At 39.9% G+C, this 20,585-nt stretch overlaps 1 protein-coding gene across 1 annotated transcript in view; it reads left to right on the forward strand.

The window, feature by feature from the left end:
* UVRAG (UV radiation resistance associated) overlaps positions 1 to 20,585 on the forward strand; it is a 333,170-nt gene that overhangs the window by 33,930 nt on the left and 278,655 nt on the right. Inside the window, exons 2-3 of the mRNA XM_032166960.2 lie at positions 1,935 to 2,052; positions 13,234 to 13,268. Coding sequence (XP_032022851.1) covers positions 1,935 to 2,052; positions 13,234 to 13,268 — 153 coding nt within the window. The remainder of the gene's footprint in view (positions 1 to 1,934; positions 2,053 to 13,233; positions 13,269 to 20,585) is intronic.

The raw sequence follows: 20,585 nt of genomic DNA on the forward strand, positions 1-20,585 counted from the left end.
AGACCCTATTTTCCTGCCTCAATTTCAGTTGGAAAATCAGGAAGGGCAGGAATCTTCTTTCCTAAACTTTGTAATATGCGTAGGCTCTCCTTAAAGAACGGGATGGCATTGAGGTCTACCATCAGCAAATGCATGGAGCTAGGAAAGTGTATGGTCTTTTTGATGGACTTTAAGCAGTCATGTGTGACTGAGGGGTTGGGTATGTGGAAGATCTGGTGGGAAGTAATGATGGTATATAGAGAAGTCAGACTGTAGAGGGCTTTGAACACAATGATGGGATGTTTTTGTACATTATCCTAGATATTCCAGATGTTTTCAGGTTTTTGAACAGAGGAGCAGGATTGTAATCTTATAGCAAAATAGATGTGATTATTGTATGCAGATAATTAGTGGTTCCTGTTTTTAAAGTTTTGACTGAAAGGGCTAATGAAAAGTGTGTAGCAGGAGAAAACTGTTGCTGTAATCCAGGGTGTGAAATGGCAGACTGTGGAAAAATGAGTCTTTTAGAGTAAGCCCAGGAAACTTTTTGTAAATACATTTGAGGCTTTTCATACTTAGAGGATTAAACAAATTTATTAGACAATAACCTTCTCTCTCAAAGAATCTTAATCTCTAGATTGGGAGAAAGGATTGGGTTGGTATGTGCACGGGAAAAAGACCTGGGGTCTTTTGGCTGACTGCGCATGTAATTGAAAGTGGACTTACCTCAGGAGAGTGAACTGGCTTTCAGCCTGAGGGAGAGCTTTAAGCACATGTTAAGTGTGAGCACTTGGTTTCTATTTTTAAGTCTCTGAAGATAATCATCTGACATAGGGAACTAGCTTTTGGGGATGAATCTGCTGTGTCCAGACTTAAGCGGGTTGCCAACATTCTCTTTTTGATATATGAGTTGATTTGGCTATCCCTTAAGTTTATTTTGTATTTTTGTTGATTTCTACTATTGCTTATGAAGCTTTTGCATTTCTTTTTTTTTTTTTTTTTTTTTTTGAGACGGAGTCTCGCTCTTTCACCCAGGCTGGAGTCCAGTGGCGTGATCTCGGCTCACTGCAGGCTCCACCCCCCGGGGTTCACGCCATTCTCCTGCCTCAGCCTCCCGCGTAGCTGGGACTACAGGCGTCTGCCACCTCGCCCGGCTAATTTTTTTTTTGTATTTTTAGTAGAGACAGGGTTTCACCGTGTTAGTCAGGATGGTCTCGATCTCCTGACCTCGTGATCCGCCCGCCTCGGCCTCCCAAAGTGCTGGGATTACAGGCGTGAGCCACCGCGCCCGGCCAAGCTTTTGCATTTCGAAACTTGTGATTCCAAATCTTTAAAGAGTCTGGTTGGAGAAATTGTTAGGAAGGAGGCCTGATTAGGAAATTGAGACTGGTGAAATGAGAATTGAATGGAAGCTCACAACAGTTGCTTTATTGGCTGGATGGAGTGGATGGAGTGACCAGTGAGTCACTATTTTTATTTTTTGGCTGTGGCCTCATTTTCCTGCTTGTATAGATAATCTGGCATCTAGACTGAACTAGCATCCGGGGTGAGTGTATGTGTTAACTGGTGATTGTCTGTTGGTATGAGACGGATTTTACATGTCTATCAGAATCCCTCTGTGGAGAAAAGCAAATTACTACTTAGTTTATGTTCCAGGGAATACTAATGGTATTATGCGGGTATATAGCACTTATATAACATTGGTCCTTTTCAAAAATATTTCATGTCTGTTGTCACTTCATTCTCCAACCACCTTGTAAATGAGATAGGGCAGGTGTAATTCCTGTTTGACAGAGGGGATGCTGAGGCATAAATAAGAGACTGGGTTATGGTTTCCAGCTCAGTAAATAAATGACTGAGACAACCTATTACATTTCATTTTTGAACTGCAACTTCCAGAAAATTTTATAGGAGGAAAAAGCTGAATGTCTTCTCTTTTTGTTGTTATTTTTCAGCGGCGTCTTCGACATCTTCGGAACATTGCTGCCCGGAACATTGTTAATAGAAATGGCCATCAGCTCCTTGATACCTACTTTACACTTCACTTGTGTAGTACTGAAAAGATATATAAAGGTAAGGGGATCTGTGGCCTTACTACCCACAGATTGTTATATTTTTATTTTTTTTGTAACACAAGTGATTCTCAGTGCCTCTTGCTGTTGTGGCTTCTTGGAAACCTAAATTGTTATGTTGTCTGAAAATATCTCATGAGCAGTTGGGATGTATACTAAAGAAAGATGGCAATTGGATAGTTCTTGCAGATAACTTAGCCTTACATTGATAAGTTTATCATTCCTTTATGAATGTTAGCTATTAATGGTCTAGCAGCTAGCATTTCAAGTAGATTGAATCCAGTATCCTGTAGTAATTTTACTTTTATAAAAATGTAATAAATTTCTTTTCTTTAATATTATGGTAAAATAGGGACCTAGTTTATATCTTCTCGTATCTGTAATTCCCTGTATATATGGGATCTTTTTCAGAAGAATGGTATAGTTTTCTCTAATTCAGTTTTATATATTGTACTGTGGATTCTTCTGTAAGTGAAAATTCTAACAGTAGACCAAATATTTGATGAAAAATCACAACCACCTTCAGAATGCATATTAGATGAGAGGCACTGAGACATAATCAGTTGGCTTAGGTGGGATGGTGTAAGAGAGGAAGCATGGTAAAATGATAGGAATGTTGGATTATGATGGAAAATACTTCCGTACTAGTTCTAGCCCAGCTACTCACTAGCTTCGTGACTTTTCATAAAGATCACGGTTTTTGGAACTTCAGTCTCCCCAGTTGTAGAGATAATGATGTCTTATGAAGTAGGCAAGACAGATTTTTATGAGATCATAAAAATCTCAATAAGATGTGATTAAAGATCTATTTATGCTAACAAAAGGTGACACCATTTTAACAAAAGGTACTGAGACTTATTTGAATCTTGTCCTGTGGCAAAGATGAAAAATTTGAGTGATATTTATTTATTTATTTATTTATTTATTTTCGAGATAGGATCTCACCCTGTCACCCAGGCTAGAGTGCAGTGGCACAGTCATGGCTCACTGCAGCTTTGATCTCATGGACTCAAATGATCCTCCTGCCTCCATCTCCCAAGTAGCTGGGACTACGGGTGTGAGACGCCACTCCAGGCTAACTTTGAAAAAATTTTGTGTAGAAATGGGGTCCTACTATGTTTCTTGGGCTGGTCTCCAACTCCTGGACTCAAGCTATGCTCCTGCCACAGCCTCCCAGAGTGCTGGGATTATAGGTGTGAGCCACTGTCCCTAACCTCTTTTTAGTTTTAATGAATATTTAAAGCAGTGATTGTTTAACAACTTTTTTTTAAAATGTCAATTCCAGTATCTGCTCATTAAAAAATTCAGTCAAGAAATATACAGTGAAGAAACTCCTTCAGAGTAAATAGCCTTAAAATAATTCCCGCCCGCCCCACCCTGAGACGGAGTTTCGCTGTGTCACCCAGCCAGGCTGGAGTGCAATGGCATGATCTCAGCTCACTGCAACCTCCGCCTCCCTGGATTCAAGCGATTCTCCTGCCTCAGCCTCCCAATTAGCTGGGATTGCAGGCACATGCCACCATGCCTGGCTAACTTCTGTATTTTTAGTAGAGACGGGGTTTCACCATGTTGGCCAGGCTGGTCTCGAACTCCTGACCTTGTCATCTGCCTACCTCAGCCACCCAAAGTGCTGGTATTACAGGTGTGAGCCACTGCGCCTGGCAATAATTTTTAAGGATGGGGAAAGGACTCTAAATTCCACTATCCTCGTGTAATTTTATTTCATTCTCACTTTTCAGTCTAACCATTGCATGGATTTATTTATTTATTCATTTATTTTTCGAGACAGAGTCTCGCTCTGTCGCCCAGGCTGGTGTGCAATGGTGCAATCTTGGCTCATTGCAACCTCTGCCTCCTGGGTTCAAGCAATTCTTCTGCCTCAGCCTCCTGAGTAGCTGGGATTATAGGTGCCTGCCACCACGCCCAGCTGATATTTGTATTTTTAGTAGACAGGGTTTCGTCATGTTGGCCAGGCTGGTCTTGAACTCCTGACCTCAGGTGATCCCACACCTGCTTCAGCCTCCCAACGTGCTGGAATTACAGGTGTGAGCTACTGTGCCCAGCCCATTCCATATTTTTAAAACAATTGTATTCACCTGAATGATTAATGCTAGCTACTGTAACAAATACCACAACTCTTAGTGGCTTACCATAATACGTTTCTTATACTAAATCCAGTGTAGGTGTTCTTTATGAGGTGCTATCTTGGCAGCTGTCCTTTAAGTGATGACTCAGGTATGCAGGTTCCTTCTAGTCAGGGCTGCTGGTGTCCTCAATACATGGCCTCTGGCACGGCCAGAGATAGAAGGATTACTTGTGGGAGATTTTTAAATGGAAATGGTCCATATCAATTTCATTACATTCTATTGGCCATAAATCAGTTACATTGTCCTTTTTATATTTATTTTATTTATTTATTTTTGAGATGGAGTCTCAGTCTGTTTGCCCAGGCTGGAGTGCAGTGGTGCCATCTCAGTTCACTGCAACCTCTGCCTCCCATGTTCAAGCGATTCTCCTGCCTCAGCCTCCCAAGAAGGTGGCATTACAGGCATGCGCCACCACACCTAGCTAATTTTTGTATTTTTTGTAGAGATGGGGTTTCACCATGTTGGCCAGGCTGGTCTTGAGCTACTGACCTCAAGTGACCTGCCCATCTTAGTCTCCCAAAATGCTGGGATTATAGACGTGAGCCACTGTGCTTGGCCTGAATTGTCCTTTTTAGATGGAAAGGGGACTGGGAAATGTAGGCTTCCTATGTGTCCAGAAAGAAAATCAAACAGTTTGGCTACTATTTGGTTTAAGGGTTTAAGCATTTTTGTAGGCCTTAAAACATTTAGTCTACTGCTCATGAATTGGTTATATCACTAGCAATATATGACAGTGCCGGAGTATTTTAAATTTTTGATGAGTTTCTGTATAATCAATCGTGGTTATCTTAACAAAACTTCTGTGTTCTTTTTTTTTTTTTTGAGGCGGAGTCTCGCTCTGTCGCCCAGGCTGGAGTACAGTGGCGCAATCTCGGCTCACTGCAAGCTCCGCCTCCCAGGTTCAAGCCATTCTCCTGCCTCAGCCTCTCCGAGTAGCTGGGACTACAGGCGCCCGCCACCACACCTGGCTAATTTTTTTGTATTTTTAGTAGAGACGGGGTTTCACCATGGTCTCGATCTCCTGACCTCGTGATCCGCCCGCCTCGGCCTCCCAAAGTGCTGGGATTACAAGCGTGAGCCACCGCGCCCGGCCTAACTTCTGTGTTCTTGCCCCAGTGTTACCTCTGATAATAGTGATTAACACCAGTACTTAGCACATTTTGGGAATTTGGAAAATGATAGCAATTATTATTAGAATTATAATAATCATAATAGTGTTTTCTAAAAAGAATAGTCATGGGATTGGTTGATGATCATGTTAAAAAACTTGTCTAGAGATATGATGAAAGCAAAGTGCCTTTTTTGTTTTTGTTTTTTCTCTTCTAGCTCAGATTATATCTTGAATTTAGGAGTTGTCATTGACTGTTTTTTGAAGTTATCTCAATGAGATATCTCAATCCAATCCTCAACACAGTTAGGGAACAGCTGGTGACAGAGCACGGGGAAGTCCAGGGTCTGGTGTTGCTGTTGAATCTGGCACTAGCTGTCAAGCCTCTTGAGGGCATTTACTCCCTCTTGCGAGCTTTAGTTAATTTATCATTAAAATGAAGGGATTGGTGATTTCTGAGCATTCCTCCCATTTCAAAATGTCATGGTTGAATGAAGCCTATTCATGAACTTTGTTGGGCTTTACAAACTTTTAACTACCACAGGAGGAGCTGGGAAGCCCTTTCTTTAGTAATTCTAGTTAATGCTGTCGTATCTTGTTGGTCGGACCTGTCATTACAAACGTGAATATTTTATGATCATTGTTTGGTCCTTGGTATAGAACAACCATGATAAGAGACCAATTGACTCTTCTTGATGAACCATCCACCCATACCACCTGTCTAGTGGTAACATTTCTTAGTGTCAGAAGACAGTTTTTTATTGGAAGAATATCTGAAATGCTGGTTTCTAAGTTTTTCTTCTATTTCAGCTAAATTCACAGCAGATCCAAAGAAGATATGTGTAAAATTTAAGAAGAGATGTGTGAAATTTTTTGACTTTTGACATTCTTGTAGTGCTTTTAGGAGATTGTTTACTTATTTCCAATCAAATACTAGTTATTATATCCCCAGAGAACAAAGCCTTGTGTTAATGGATGGATAGGTTCTAAACTTGGTTCTTGTTAAAATTGGAATTTTTTGTTTTTTTATTTTTAATTTTTTGATACGGAGTCTCACTCTGTCGCCCAGGCTGGAGTGCAGTGGCGCGATTCCAGCTCACTGCAAGCTCCGCCTCCCGGGTTCACACCATTCTCCTGCCTCAGCCTCCCGAGTAGCTGGGACTACAGGTGCCCGCCACCACGCCCAGCTAATTTTTTTGTATTTTTAGTAGAGTCGGGGTTTCACCATGTTAGCCAGGATGGTCTCGATCTCCTGACCTCATGATCCGCCTGCCTCGGCCTCCAAAAGTGCTGAGATTACAGGTGTGAGCCACCGCGCCCGGCCCTCAAGTTTGTTTTTCATAGTTATTTTCTTACCCATGAAATGTAAGTGCCTGCCCTTTCCTGGAATACCGACTGTCTTGAATACATCAGAAGATGAACTCTATATTACTTAATTTGGTGATCTTACTCAAGTCTCATAGTTTTATTTATTTTTATGTGTTTTTTATGAGACAGAGTCTCACTCTGTCAACCAGGCTGGAGTGCAGAATCACAGCTCACTGTAGCCTCAACCTTTTGGGCTCAGGTGATTCTCTCACCTCAGTCTCCCGAGTAGCTGGGACTACAGGCACACACCACCATGCCTGGCTAATTTTTTGTTGTTGTTTGTAGAGCCGAGTTTTGCCGTGTTGCCTAGGCTGGTCTCAAACTTATGGGCTCAAGCAATCCACTTGCCTTGGTTCCCAAAGTGCTGGGATTATAGGCAGGAGCCACCAAGCCTGGGTCAAGTCTTCAAGTTTTAAATGTCACCTGTTGACCTTTCCTCTGAACTCATACCCCTGTAATCCAGTTGCCTACTTTACAGCTTCATTTGGAGTCTAGTAGGTAACTTAAACTTGGTATGTTCAAAACTGAGCTTCTGATGTTCCAGCTGTAATCCATCTCCTGTATTCTTCCTCATATCAGAAAATGGGAACTCCATTTCCTTGGCCAAAAACTTGGAGTTATCCTGGATTGTCTTCTTTCTCTTACATTTCACATCCAGTCTTTCAGTGTATACTTTTGGCTCTTACTATCAAAATATATCCATAACCTAATCACTTCTTGCTATCTTCAAACCACAGTCATCTTTTAACTACATTGTTGAAGTAGACGTTTAACAGGTTTGTCTGCTCATGCAACTCCCTCAGTCTGTTCTCAACTGAGATCCTGTTAAAATGAAAGTCACACCCCTTTATTTCTCTCCTCAAAACCCTCCCATGGCTTCCCATCTCATTCACAGAAAAAGCTAAAATGCTTATGGTTTCCTAGAAGGCCTTTCGTGATCTGGTTCTTGGTTACCTCTGAACTCATTTTCTGCTACTCTTCCAGATGTCTGTGTTCCAGCTAGCTGAACTTGTAGCTGTTGCTTGAATGCGTTGGTGTTAACTAACTTAAAGACCTCTGCATTTGCCATTTGACTTGGGTACTTTTCCTTCACTTATTCACATGACTAGTGCTTCCACCTTCTTGCAGATCTTTCTTTTTTCCCTTTTTTTTTTTTGAGATGGAGTCTCGCTCTGTTGCCCAGGCTGGAGTGCAGTGGCGCAGTCCCAGCTCACTGCAGCCTCTACCTCCCAGGTTCAAACGACTCGTCTGCCTTAGCCTCCCGAGTAGCTAGGACTACAGGCGTACGCCACCACGCCCAGCTAATTTTTGTATTTTTAGTAGAGATGGGGATTCACCATGTTGGCCAGTATGGTCTTGATCCCTTGACCTCATGATCCACCCGTCTTGGCCTCTCTAAGTGCTGGGATTACAGGCCTGAGCCACCGCACCCGGCCTTTTTTTTTTTCCTTTCAATTCTGCTCCTTCTGAATTGCAGGTCTTTATTCCAAATGTTTCTCAGAGAAAGTCTCCTTGATCACTGACTAAACCTTTTATAAATTGTGATTATTCTCCTCTGTCTTCTGTGCTTTATTTTTCTCCGTGGTACTTAAGATCACTTGACATACTATGTGTTTAATTATTTGATTACTGTATGTCTCTTCCCACTAGAATGTAAGCTCTATGAAGTCAGAGATTTTCAGGTCACTTTTGCTCATTGCTCTGTCCCCCAATATGCAGAACTGCAGAACCATGCTTGACACATACTAGGCCCTCAAATATTTTTGTCTTTTTAATTTAATTTTTTAATAGGTAAAAAAATATATGTGTATATATATAAAGATATAAAGGTTCATATTAAAGCCTCCCTTTCACCAGCATTCCATCACCCTAGTTTTCTACCCCACCCTGATAACCACTGTTACTCATTTCTTGTTTGTCTTTCCTGAGATTCTTTATGCAAATACAAGTACAAATACAAATACAACTATTCTTATTCCTTTCTCTCCTCTTTTTTACACAAAGTGTACCATACTATTTATGTTTCTGTACCTTGCATTTTTCACTTACTATCTTAGGGTTTTCTTCATATTGGTTCATAGACAGCACCCCTGTTTTTTGTTTTTTTTCTGCATAGTTTTGCATTGAATAGATACACCATAATTTATTTACCTGGCTTGTATTGGTGGACACTTAGGTTGTTCCAGTCTTTTGCTATATACACAGTATTGCATTGAATAACTTTATAATACATTGTTTTGTATGAGTGACAGTATATTGATAGGGTAAATTTCATAAAGTGGAATTGCTAGGACAAAGAGAATGTGTACTTATAGTTTTGGTAGATATTGCGAAATTGTCTTCCATGGGAGCTGTTTTATGTGTGAGTGCTTTTCTCCCCACAGCTTCACCACCAAGCCTGTGCAAACTTTTGAATTTTTGCCACCCTGTTAGGTGAAAAATAATTTTTCAGTATAGCTTAAGTTTGTATTTCTCCTATTATGAGTTCACATTCATAGTAGGAGATAGTTTTGCATTGAATAGATACACCATATCTATGAGTATTAGGATGAGGCACTTAAGCATTTGTTGAATGAATGGAATGCTGCAGAACAGCCAAAACATGCCACTGGAACCATGCTCTGCAATCTGTGATTGCTTTGTTTCTTTCCGTCTTAGCACGGCTACATAGAGAAATATTTATATTTAATGGTCTTTTTCATGTAGAAGTAGGTCTTGAATGATATCTTTTTGAAAATTTAGGCTGGGTGTGGTGGCTCACGCCTGTAATCCCAGCACTTTGGGAGGCCGAGGCGGGTGGATCATTTGAGGTCAGGAGTTCAAGACGAGCCTGGCCAACATGGTGAAACCTCTTCTCTACTAAAAATACAAAAATTAGCCGGGTGGTGGTGGTATGCACCTGCAATCCCAGCTACTCAGGAGGTTGGGGCTGGAGAATCACTTGAATCCGGGAGGTGGAGGTTGTGGTGAGCCGAGATCACACCACTGCACTCCAGCCTGGGTGACAGAATGAGACCCTGTCTCAAAAAAAAAAAAAAAAAAAAAAAGAGAATTTACTTGTATGATTTTGCTCACATTGAATGGAAAAAACTAAACAATTTTCTTAATAAAATTTTATTAATTTCATTTGTTTTAAACAAAAAAATTGTTTAAAAACAATTTTATTAATAAAAATTATAAAATATTTTAAATACATTATTTTATTTCAGCCTCATAACAACCCCATTATATTCCAGGTGTCATTCTCCTTTGAAAGATGAAAAAATTGTGGGCCATAAAGGTTAATTGACCTATCCGGGGTCACAAAGATTGAGGTAGATTGAGGACTGGAACTATTTTTTTTAACTCTACATTCACTCATTTTTTTATATTGTGCTATATATTTTATTGATAATATTTTAGAAGCAATAGAATGCTACACAGTGTAGGTTCAAGTTTGTCATATTAGAAATAACCTCATACTCAGCAATTTCTTTCCAAATTGTATGGCTCCTTTGTTAAACTGTCTTCATTTACATTGGCACGTTCATTTTGAGGTCTACTGGAGAAGTCGAATTGTTTTGTTTGATTTATTCAGCCAGGTAACAAAGTTTTATTTATTTATTTATTTTGAGATGGAGTTTTGCTCTCGCTCAGCCTGAAGTGCAATGTGCAATCTCAGCTCACTGCAACCTCCACCTTCTGGGTTCAAGCGATTCTACTGCCTCAGCCTCCCCAGTAGCTGGGATTACAGGCACCCACCGCCACACCTGGCTAATTTTTGTATTTTTAGTAGAGACAGGATTTCACCATGTTGGCCAGACTGGTCTTGAACTGCTGACTTCAGGTGATCTGCCCGCCTCAGCCTCCCAAAGTGCTGGGATTACAGCCGTGAGCCACCACACCCAGCCCCCAAGTTAACAAAGTTTTGGAAGAAGGAATGATGCCACTCATCTTAGAGCTGGAAATATATATTGCAAAAACTGTTTAATTTAGACACTTTGCAGATTAAGCTAAGGAATTCACTTTCTCAAAAGAAAAAGGGATTATCTTTATTGTGTTTTTCACTGACTTAACAGTAATATATACTTTAATTCAAACAACACAAAAATATATACAGTATAATGTAAAAATACCCTGTAATGAAAAACAATAGTTTTCTAGTTCTAGATCCCTGAGGAATCGCCACACTGACTTCCACAATGGTTGAACTAGTTTACAGTCCCACCAACAGTGTAAAAGTGTTCCTATTTCTCCACATCCTCTCCAGCACCTGTTGTTTCCTGATTTTTTAATGATGGCCATTCTAACTGGTGTGAGATGGTATCTCACTGTGGTTTTGATTTGCATTTCTCTGATGGCCAGTGATGATAAGCATTTCTTCATGTGTTTTTTGGCTGCATAAATGTCTTCTTTTGAGAAGTGTCTGTTCATGTCCTTTGCCCACTTTTTGATGGGGTTGTTTGTTTTTTTCTTGTAAATTTGTTTGAGTTCATTGTAGATTCTGGATATTAGCCCTTTGTCAGATGAGTAGGTTGCAAAAATTTTCTCCCATTCTGTAGGTTGCCTGTTCACTCTGATGATAGTTTCTTTTGCTGTGCAGAAGCTCTTTAGTTTAATGAGATCCCATTTGTCAATTTTGGCTTTTGTTGCCATTGCTTTTGGTGTTTTAGACATGAAGTCCTTGCCCACGCCTATGTCCTGAATGGTATTGCCTAGGTTTTCTTGTAGGATTTTAATGGTTTTAGGTCTAACATTTAAGTCTAGAAATACCATTTGACCCAGCCGTCCCATTACTGGGTATATACCCAAAGGACTATAAATCATGCTGCTATAAAGACACATGCACACGTATGTTTATTGCGGCACTATTCACAATAGCAAAGACTTGGAACCAACCCAAATGTCCAAAAACGATGGACTGGATTGAGAAAATGTGGCACATATACACCATGGAATACTATGCAGCCATAAGAAATGATGAGTTCATGTCCTTTGTAGGGACATGGATGAAACTGGAAAACATCATTCTCAGTAAACTATCGCAAGGACAAAAAACCAAACACTGCATGTTCTCACTCATAGGTGGGAATTGAACAATGAGAACTCATGGACACAGGAAGGGGAACATCACACTCCGGGGACTGTTGTGGGGTTGGGGGAGGGGGGAGGGACAGCATTAGCAGATATACCTAATGCTAAATGACGAGTTAATGGGTGCAGGTTTTGGCACATGGATACATATGTAACAAACCTGCACATTGTGCATATGTACCCTAAAACCTAAAGTATAATTAAAAAAAACAAAAAACAAAAAACAATAGTTTTAAATCCCTTATGCTTTTGTTTTTTGAAAAAAGTATGGTGCGTGTATGTTAGGATATATGTATATGTATACGTAAGTACATACATTTCTAAGTTTGTATTGTCAGTTAATGGTTGGAATAATTGGTTAACAATTTGAGGATAAAATGAAAAGAACAATACTTACGGTTTCATAGTGTTGGAGAAACAGACTTTTTCATAAGTGGTATTGTAAATTAGTATAATATTTGTAGGTAACAATTAGGCAATATCTATCAAAGCCAAATTGTTCTTTGAGCATGCAATTTCTTTTCTTTTCTTTTTTTTTTTTTTTTTTTTAGATGGAGTCTCACTCTGTCACCCAGGCTGGAGTGCAGTAGTGCAATTCTGCCCACTGCAGCCTCTGTCTCCTGGGTTCAAGCAGTTCTCCTACTTCAGCCTCCCAAGTAGCTGGGATTACAAGCATGTGCCACCACGCCTAATTTTTGTATTTTTAGTAGAGATGGGGTTTCATCATGTTGGCCATAACAGCAGCATGGAGATGACTTGGGCAGGATTAGCAGAGGGAATATTGGAAGGTTTTCGGGAATGTCTGAACTTCTGACACATTTTGATTGCGTCCTTGAGTTTTGTAACCTTTTCCAGCATACAGGAAGGCTCGTAGAGTCATGAAATTTTAATGCTTACCGAGGACCTTCAATTATCTGTTCAATTCTCAAGTTGTCTTAGAGCAATAATGAGCCCAAGGGAATTAAAGAGACATAGTGTTAGTGACAGAGGTAGAAGTAGGACTTAAGTCACCTGGTTGCTAGTGTTTTAACCAAAACTGTCAGCCAGTTAACCTAGATTAAAACACTAGCAACCAGGTAACCTACATCAGTATTCACTCCACAGTACTGCAATGGGTAATCATTCGAGATGTTTGAGAAAAACAGAGCGGATGGAGTCAGTTGTGAGGGTGGAAGTAGGGAAGGAAGAAGGTTGGAGCTTTTAAGGGCTCAAATTAGAATTGGAGGTAAAAGGAGTCAGTAAGGTAATAATCACTAAAGCAAATCTGAAAGGTTTTGTCTTTCTTTACTGAATTTTTTTCCCTTTAAAACACTTTCATTAAATTTTTGCTTTTTTTTAACGGACAAAGATATAGAGAGAATAAATCCCTTGAAAATATTTTAAATGTTGTACTGCAACATATGTTAAAAAATTTAGAGGATTAAGAGTTGGTTAATGAGCTTATTTTCTTTCATATCACTTATTGTTCTTTTTTCTTCTTTTCCAGAATTTTATAGAAGTGAAGTGATTAAGAATTCCTTGGTAAGTTTGCTTTCTGACGGGTACATATGACTAAGTATATACACCTGTTTTCAGAAAATGCAGACATGTAAAATAAGTTGAGGTTCAGCTCTGGTTTTATGATACTTTAACGGATCTGCTCAATTGTTAAATCATCATTGTTTTGTTCATTGCTGTATCTCTAGTGCTTATGTAGTGGGTGCTTGATAAATATTTACTGAATGAAATGACGAGTTAATGGCTGCAGCACACCAACATGGCACATGTATACATATGTAACAAACCTGCACGTTGTGCACATGTACCCTAAAACTTAAAGTATAATAATAATAAAATAAAGAAAAAAAATTTACCGAATGAACTGATTTTTCTGTTAAGAACTTTAAATGATAAAAACTCAAATCCTGTAGTTTTCTCTTCCATTTCCTATAAATAAGTTTCTGATTATTTCACTCGCCGTATGTCATAATAAATGATATCTTTGTTTAGATATAGTTCTTAAGAATTTTATGCCTAGGGCTTTTGTATAGGATACTCCTACTTGTTTCTTGGCAGTGGCATTGCTCAGTTGGAAAGTTGTAAGTATCCTACTTTTGATAATGTATACACTGGATATTTGCATAAATGGCTCAATTTATTAGGCTGTGTTGAAAACAAAGAAGACCTGTATGGTAATGAAAGTATCTTAGTAATGGTCCAGTACCATCTTGGATTTGGCCCTTGTCTGCTTTTCCACCTCATCTCCTCCTCTTTTCCGCACTCATTGTGTTCCAGGTGTACCTCTTTCAGTGCTTCAAACACACAAAGCTTATCTTGTTCCTTATGTCTAGAACACTTGTTTCCTCAGCTGTTCGCTTGACTGAAGAGGTCTTCAAGGTCTCAGCTATGTCACTTCAGCAAGACCTTCTATGACTATCTCATCTAGAGCAGTTCCCTTTCCCCTAGTCATGCTTTTTCATGACCCTGTTTTATTTTCTTTAAAGCGTTCATCACTGTTGGAAACTCTTGCTCGCTTACTTGTTTGTGTTTATGGACTGCCTCCCACCTGCTAGAACATAAGTTCCACGAAAGCAGGGGCCCTGCCAATCTTGCTGCTCTTGTTACCCTGGAGTCTAGAATAGTATAGATGCTCAGTAACTACTTGTTAAATGAATAAATGGTTATCAATGATGTGTTGTATTTACATGTTATCCCATTTTGATCCTTAGAACAACCCGTAAAGTAGATGGGGTGGATCTTAGGAAGCTGGTACCCAGAGAGTTCCAACAACTTTCGCAGAGTCAGAGGACTGCAGGACCAGAACCCCAGTCTAGACCTTCTGTCTTTGTCTCTACTCTTTCCTCTTCATCAAGCTGTCTTTGAAATGTTTCTAAAATATCAATAGATTTGGATTCTAGGCCAGACAGATTCCTTGAGTCCATCTCTGGGGAGGTCCCATCACCAGTAAAGCTCTGGTTCTACGTATATTATATGATATAAAATAAGTGCCTAGCATCGTGCTTGACATATAATAGCTACTGAGTAAATATTAGTTTTTCCTCCTCTCCTTGCTCAGGTGGAAACAGAAATAGTTTGCAGACACTTAAGAGCTAGGAGTGATTATGGGGAAGATAGAACAGAATTTTGTGTTTATTTATTCTGTTCTCTTTTCCATAGTCAAATGTTGGGGATGGTTTTCAATATCCATTGCTTTCCCCCCAGATTTGTGTTATAATAGACCCTATGTCATAATGGCACTTTAGTGTATTGTTCTGCATTATTAGTATTGGATTTACTAGATATTCACTTGGCTCTCAAATCCATATTTCTAAAGATCTCTGAATGTTAACTCCTATCTTCAACTCCTTTTGGCCTCCATCTTCAATTGCTTTGGAGCTATCTGAGGTCATGATACCTTCATCTTTAGTGCATTTAGGTGGAATATTGTCTCCAAAGAATACTGTAGAATGGATTCAAGACAAGGGGGAGGATTGGACTAAAAGACTTGTAGGTCCCTTTCAACTCAGTTTATACTGTAATTGTTTTCCGAATGTACCTCATACAGTGTTTGCTTGCATTGTGATTTCATGAACATTCTGTTTCACAAGGTAGATCAAATCTCCTGGAGGTCACAGACTGTATGTCTTTCTATCCCCTTAGTTCCCAGTGTATTTCTATTGGGTAGTTGTTTGACAAATATTAATTTTTTGATGTTCCTTTTAAAGGTATTCTTTGAGATTTTGGCAAGGATTCTTTTTTTTTCTTTTATATCTTAATAAAGGTTCTATAAACTTAAGTAACTCTTTTTTTTCTTTTTTTTGAAACAGGGTCTCTCTATCACCCAGGCTGGAGTGCAGTAGCATGATCTCAGCTCACTGCAACCTCCACCTCGTGAGCTGAGGTGATCCTCTTACCTCAGCCTCCCAAGGAGCTGGGACTACAGGCATGAACCACCATGTCTGACTAATTTTTGTATTTTTTGTAGAGACAGGGTTTCACCATGTTACCCAGGCTGGCCTCGAACTCCTGACCTAAAGCAATCCGCCTAACTCAGCCTCCCAAAGTGCTGGGATTACAGGCATGAGCCACTGTGCCCGGCCTAATTAACTCTTTCTTTCTGAGGGAGCTCTTTTTCTTTTTTTTTTTTTTTTTTTTTGAGACGGAGTCTCGCTCTGTCGCCCAGGCTGGAGTGCAGTGGCGCAATCTCGGCTCACTGCAAGCTCCGCCTCCCGGGTTCACGCCATTCTCCTGCCTCAGCCTCTCCGAGTAGCTGGGACTACAGGCGCCCGCCAACACGCCCGGCTAATTTTTTTTGTAGTTTTAGTAGAGACGGGGTTTCACCGTGGTCTCGATCTCCTGACCTCGTGATCCGCCCGCCTCGGCCTCCCAAAGTGCTGGGATTACAAGCGTGAGCCACCGCGCCCGACCTCTTTTTCTTAGCTTTTTGCTAATTCATTGTGATTGGTTCAGATTGGTGGGCATTGGGCAGTACAGGAGGTAACAACCCTCAGAGAATATGCCAGAGATGGCACGTTGTTACTGCCCTTCTTGCTGTCTCCGAAGAAGCACTGCCAGGTCAACAGCAGAATTGTTGGTTTCTTTCCTGTTTAGGATTTTGCAGTTTTTAAGCTATTGTGATATTTGCTGATAGTCGTTTAAATGCTTTTGTATCTATTTGTTACCATTGTGCTTGGCACATAGAAGATGCTCAGCAGATGTTTCTTAAATAAATGAATTCTTCCCTAAGGATATTTATTGACTTCGAAGTTATATCCTGAAACTGCAAATCTTCAATTAGATACTAAAGGATTAGGCAAAGATTTGAATACTTTATTTCTAATTAAGGCTTTGAGTAAATTTTCACTCAGGTGAACTAAGTTGGACTTTGATAAGCTTGTAAGTATCTTTTTCACTCATGTAACTTTGAGATACAGAATGTTGTTCCTTGTTTATATTCTGAGCTTGGTTCTTAGACCAGAGTGGCTTGGTTTCATCACTCTGACGTCAAAGGAGACATGGAAAAATGGACTGAAGATTGAAAAGAGGCCGAGTGGGGTGGCTCACGCCTGTAATCCCAGCACTTTGGGAGGCTGAGGCGGGTGGATCATCTGAGGTCGGAAGTTTGAGACCAGCCTGACCAACATGGAGAAACCCCATCTCTACTAAAAGTACAAAATTAGCCGGGTGTGGTGGCACATGCCTGTAATCCCAGCTACTCAGGAGGCTGAGGCAGGAGAATCGCTTGAACCTGAGAGGCGGAGGTTGCGGTGAGCTGAGATCATGCCATTGCACTCCAGCCTGGGCAACAAGAGCGAAACTCCATCTCAAAAAAAAAAAAAAAGATAAAAAAGAGTGTTTTCCCTCAAATATTAGATAAACTGTTCTTATGCCCTTAATCTGTGCTTCTTTCTAACTCCTGAATACTCCAGATCACCTGTCCAATAAAACTTTCTGCAATGATGGTAATGTTCTACGTATTGTTCAATACAGTTGCCACTGGCCACATGTGGCCACTGAGCACTTGAAATGTGGTTCAGTCCTACTGCAGAACTGAATTTTAAATTTTGTTTAATTTTAATTTAAATAGCCACATGAGGCTAGTAGATATCATATTAGACAGCACAGTTCTAGATGCTTCTGAAAAGCTTTGTTTTTTTTTTTTTTGAGACGTTGTCTTGCTCTTGTTGCCCAGGCTGGAGCACAGTGGCACGATCTCGGCTCATTTCAACCTCTGCCTCCCAGGTTCAAACGATTCTCTTGCTTCAGCCTCCTGCGTAGCTGGGACTACAGGTGCCCGCCAGCAAGCCCGGCTAATTTTTGTATTTTTAGTAGAGACAGGGTTTTGCCATGTTGGCCAGGCTGGTCTTGAACTCCTGACCTCCGGTGATCTGCCCACCTCAGCTTCCCAAAGTGCTGGGATTACAGGCGTGAGCCACCACGCCCGGCCAGGGCTTATAATCATTAATAGGAAGAAATTTCACCTTTTTGTTTTTTTTAAAAGTAGTTTGGCCCAGGTGCGGTGGCTCATGCCTATAATCTTAGCACTTTGGGAGACCGAGGTGGGCGGATTGCTTGAGCCTGGGATTCGAGACCAGCCTGGGCAACATGGCAAAACCCCATCTCTACCAAAAAACGCAAAAACACCTGGGAGGCTGAGGTGAGAGGATTGCTTAAGTCTCAGAGGCGGAGGTTTCAGTCAGCCAAGATTGTGCCACTCCAGCTTGGGTGACAGAGTGAGACCCTGTCTCAAAGGAAAAACAAATTACTTCGAGCTGAGTGTGGTGGCTCACACCTATATCCCAGTACTTTAGGAGGCTGAGGTGGGAGGATCATGTAAGCCCAGGAGCTTGAGATCAGCCTGGGCAAGATGATGAGACTCCCATCTCTACAAAAAATAAATAAATAAATAAATACATAAATAAAATAATTAGCTGGGCATGGTGGTGCATACGTATAGTTCCCTGCTAGTTGGGAGGCTGAGGCAGGGGGATCCCTTGAGCCCAGGAATTTGAGATTGTGGTGAACTATGATTGCACCACTCCAGCCTGGGCGACACAGAACCCATCTCAAAACAACAACAACAACAACAAAAACTAAATAAAAAACGTTGTGCTTTTTTTTTAATACCACTAGTCTCATTTATAAATCCATATAATAGCTTTTTGTATGGTTGTCTTAGCTTCTTTGATATGTAATAATAAACTTCAGAAAGCAGGGACCTCATGTGGTTCATGTTTGTAACCTCTATAGTCATTGTATTGTGATTTGCTTTGACTTGGCAAACAAACAAAATATGTGTAGTATGTCATATATATATGTATCCAAATCTAAGTTTCTGGCTGTAAGACTCACTGTTACTTTACATTTACAAAAAATAGTTAAACATTCTAATTAAACTGAACATAAGGCCTGGGCAATAGTCTTATCAGTTGTGATTCAATTTTACTAACCTCTTGTTACTTTGGAGTTTCTTCAATCCATTCCAAGATATTTAGCAGTCTTTCCTTTTTTCATTATTTGACTTATGATAAGGAATCCTGTTAGCAATAAAATATTTACTTCCTTAAGTCCTTTAAAGAGGTTGGATGAAGTCATTTCTCCAGTGACAGATATTTGCTTCTCTAATACCAAATTCATGCCTCATTGCTCTGTTTCTGTGCTTTCTGCCTACACAAAATCTTAATACTTTTTATTGAAATTTGACATTTATAGAAGAGTTTATAGATCATAAGTATACAGCATGATGAATTATCTCAAACTGAATACACCCGTATAACCAGCATCCAGATCAACAAATAGAATATTTTCAGCTCCTGAAAAGCCCTCTCTCCTGCCCTCTCCAGTCACTGTTACTTTCCTACTTTTAACACCGTAGGTTAATTTTACCTGCTTTTGTATGAATGAAATAATATAGTATGCACTCTTTTGTGTCCTATTGCCATGCTTCAACTTTATATAGTAAGATTCATTTATTTTTTGGGACATATTTGTGGTTTGTTTGCCCTATAATATTCCATTGTGTGAAATCACAGAATTGACTCATTTTTTCTGTTGATAGGCATTTGGTTAGGTTCTAGTTTTGAGCTAACATGAATAGTGCTGCTATAAACACTCTCCTATATGTCTTTTGGTAAATGTATGGATGTATTTCTGTTGAGTGTACATCTAGGAGTGGAATTGCTAGGAATATGCATATGGTCAGCTAAAGCTGCCAAATAGTTTTCCAAAATTATTGTTTGATTTATACCCTCACTGCCAGTCTGCGAGAGTTCTGTTTACATGGTTGTGAACACTTGATTTTTAAAAAATCTTTTGAATTTAAATTGTTAAATATTACAAAATTTTTTGTTTCAATATAAATCAAGAGAAATATTTTAAATGGCAATTAAACTTAGCAGCACATGTAGTGCTAACATTGTGCCTAACCTAGTATCAAACACGGCTACTTTTAAGGGTGTGCATGTAGATACAATGACACTGGATGACTGCCACCTGGTGGTCAAAGATTGTAGGACTTTATTGATTTTACTATTTCTGAAATCAGAATTCATCTTACATTGTGAAAAAATACTCACGTTAGAACAGGCGAGTGGGACTATGTTGGATGGTAATAAATAGAATGGAGTAAACTGAAGCAGAATAAGGGAGTACTTGCCAGGGGAGATTGCAGTTTTTCTGCAGGAGTCACATGGGAGATGTCACTTGAGCAGACGCCTGACAGAAGTGAGGGAACAAGCTATATAGCTATTTCAGGAATACTGTTCCAGGACAAGAAACAGAAAAGTAGAAAGACAGGAATGTACTTGAGGTGTTCAAGAAATGGCTAAGAAGTTAGTAAGGCTGGAGTACAGTGAGCAGAGGTGGTTTGAGGTGTTGCTAGGCAGGTATGACAGAGAGACAGGTGCAAGAGAATTGAGGATCAGGGCAGCAGAGGGAATGGCCTGGAGCAATAGGAGATGACGGTCAAGGGCTAAGGAGCATGAGAATGAGATTCTGGAAGGCATAGCATTACAATTAATGCAAAATGGGGCACATCTGGTGAACCAGGACCTTCACCTTATTCATGATATATTTAGCATAGAACAATTCATGGTGAATGTATAGTTCAGTGTTAATATCTCTGGCTTCAGCTAGCTGTGCCCTCCGTATCATCTCTTCTTGTGTTCAGGGAGAGGTTAGATCCTTGATATTATTGAAGGGTCATTGGGTTAATAAGTAAAATTATTGAAGCAATAACAATGGAAGTGACTAAATTCTCTGAAGTTGGTTTTTCATGTTTATAAAAGAGATTAATTATATTGTGAACCCACATCTGCCTTTAACAGTTATAAAGTTAATCTAATCATTGGTTATTTTTCC

The sequence above is a fragment of the Hylobates moloch genome, unplaced genomic scaffold, assembly GCF_009828535.3.
Source record: "Hylobates moloch isolate HMO894 unplaced genomic scaffold, HMol_V3 SCAFFOLD_11, whole genome shotgun sequence".
In the NCBI taxonomy this organism is placed as follows: domain Eukaryota; kingdom Metazoa; phylum Chordata; class Mammalia; order Primates; family Hylobatidae; genus Hylobates; species Hylobates moloch.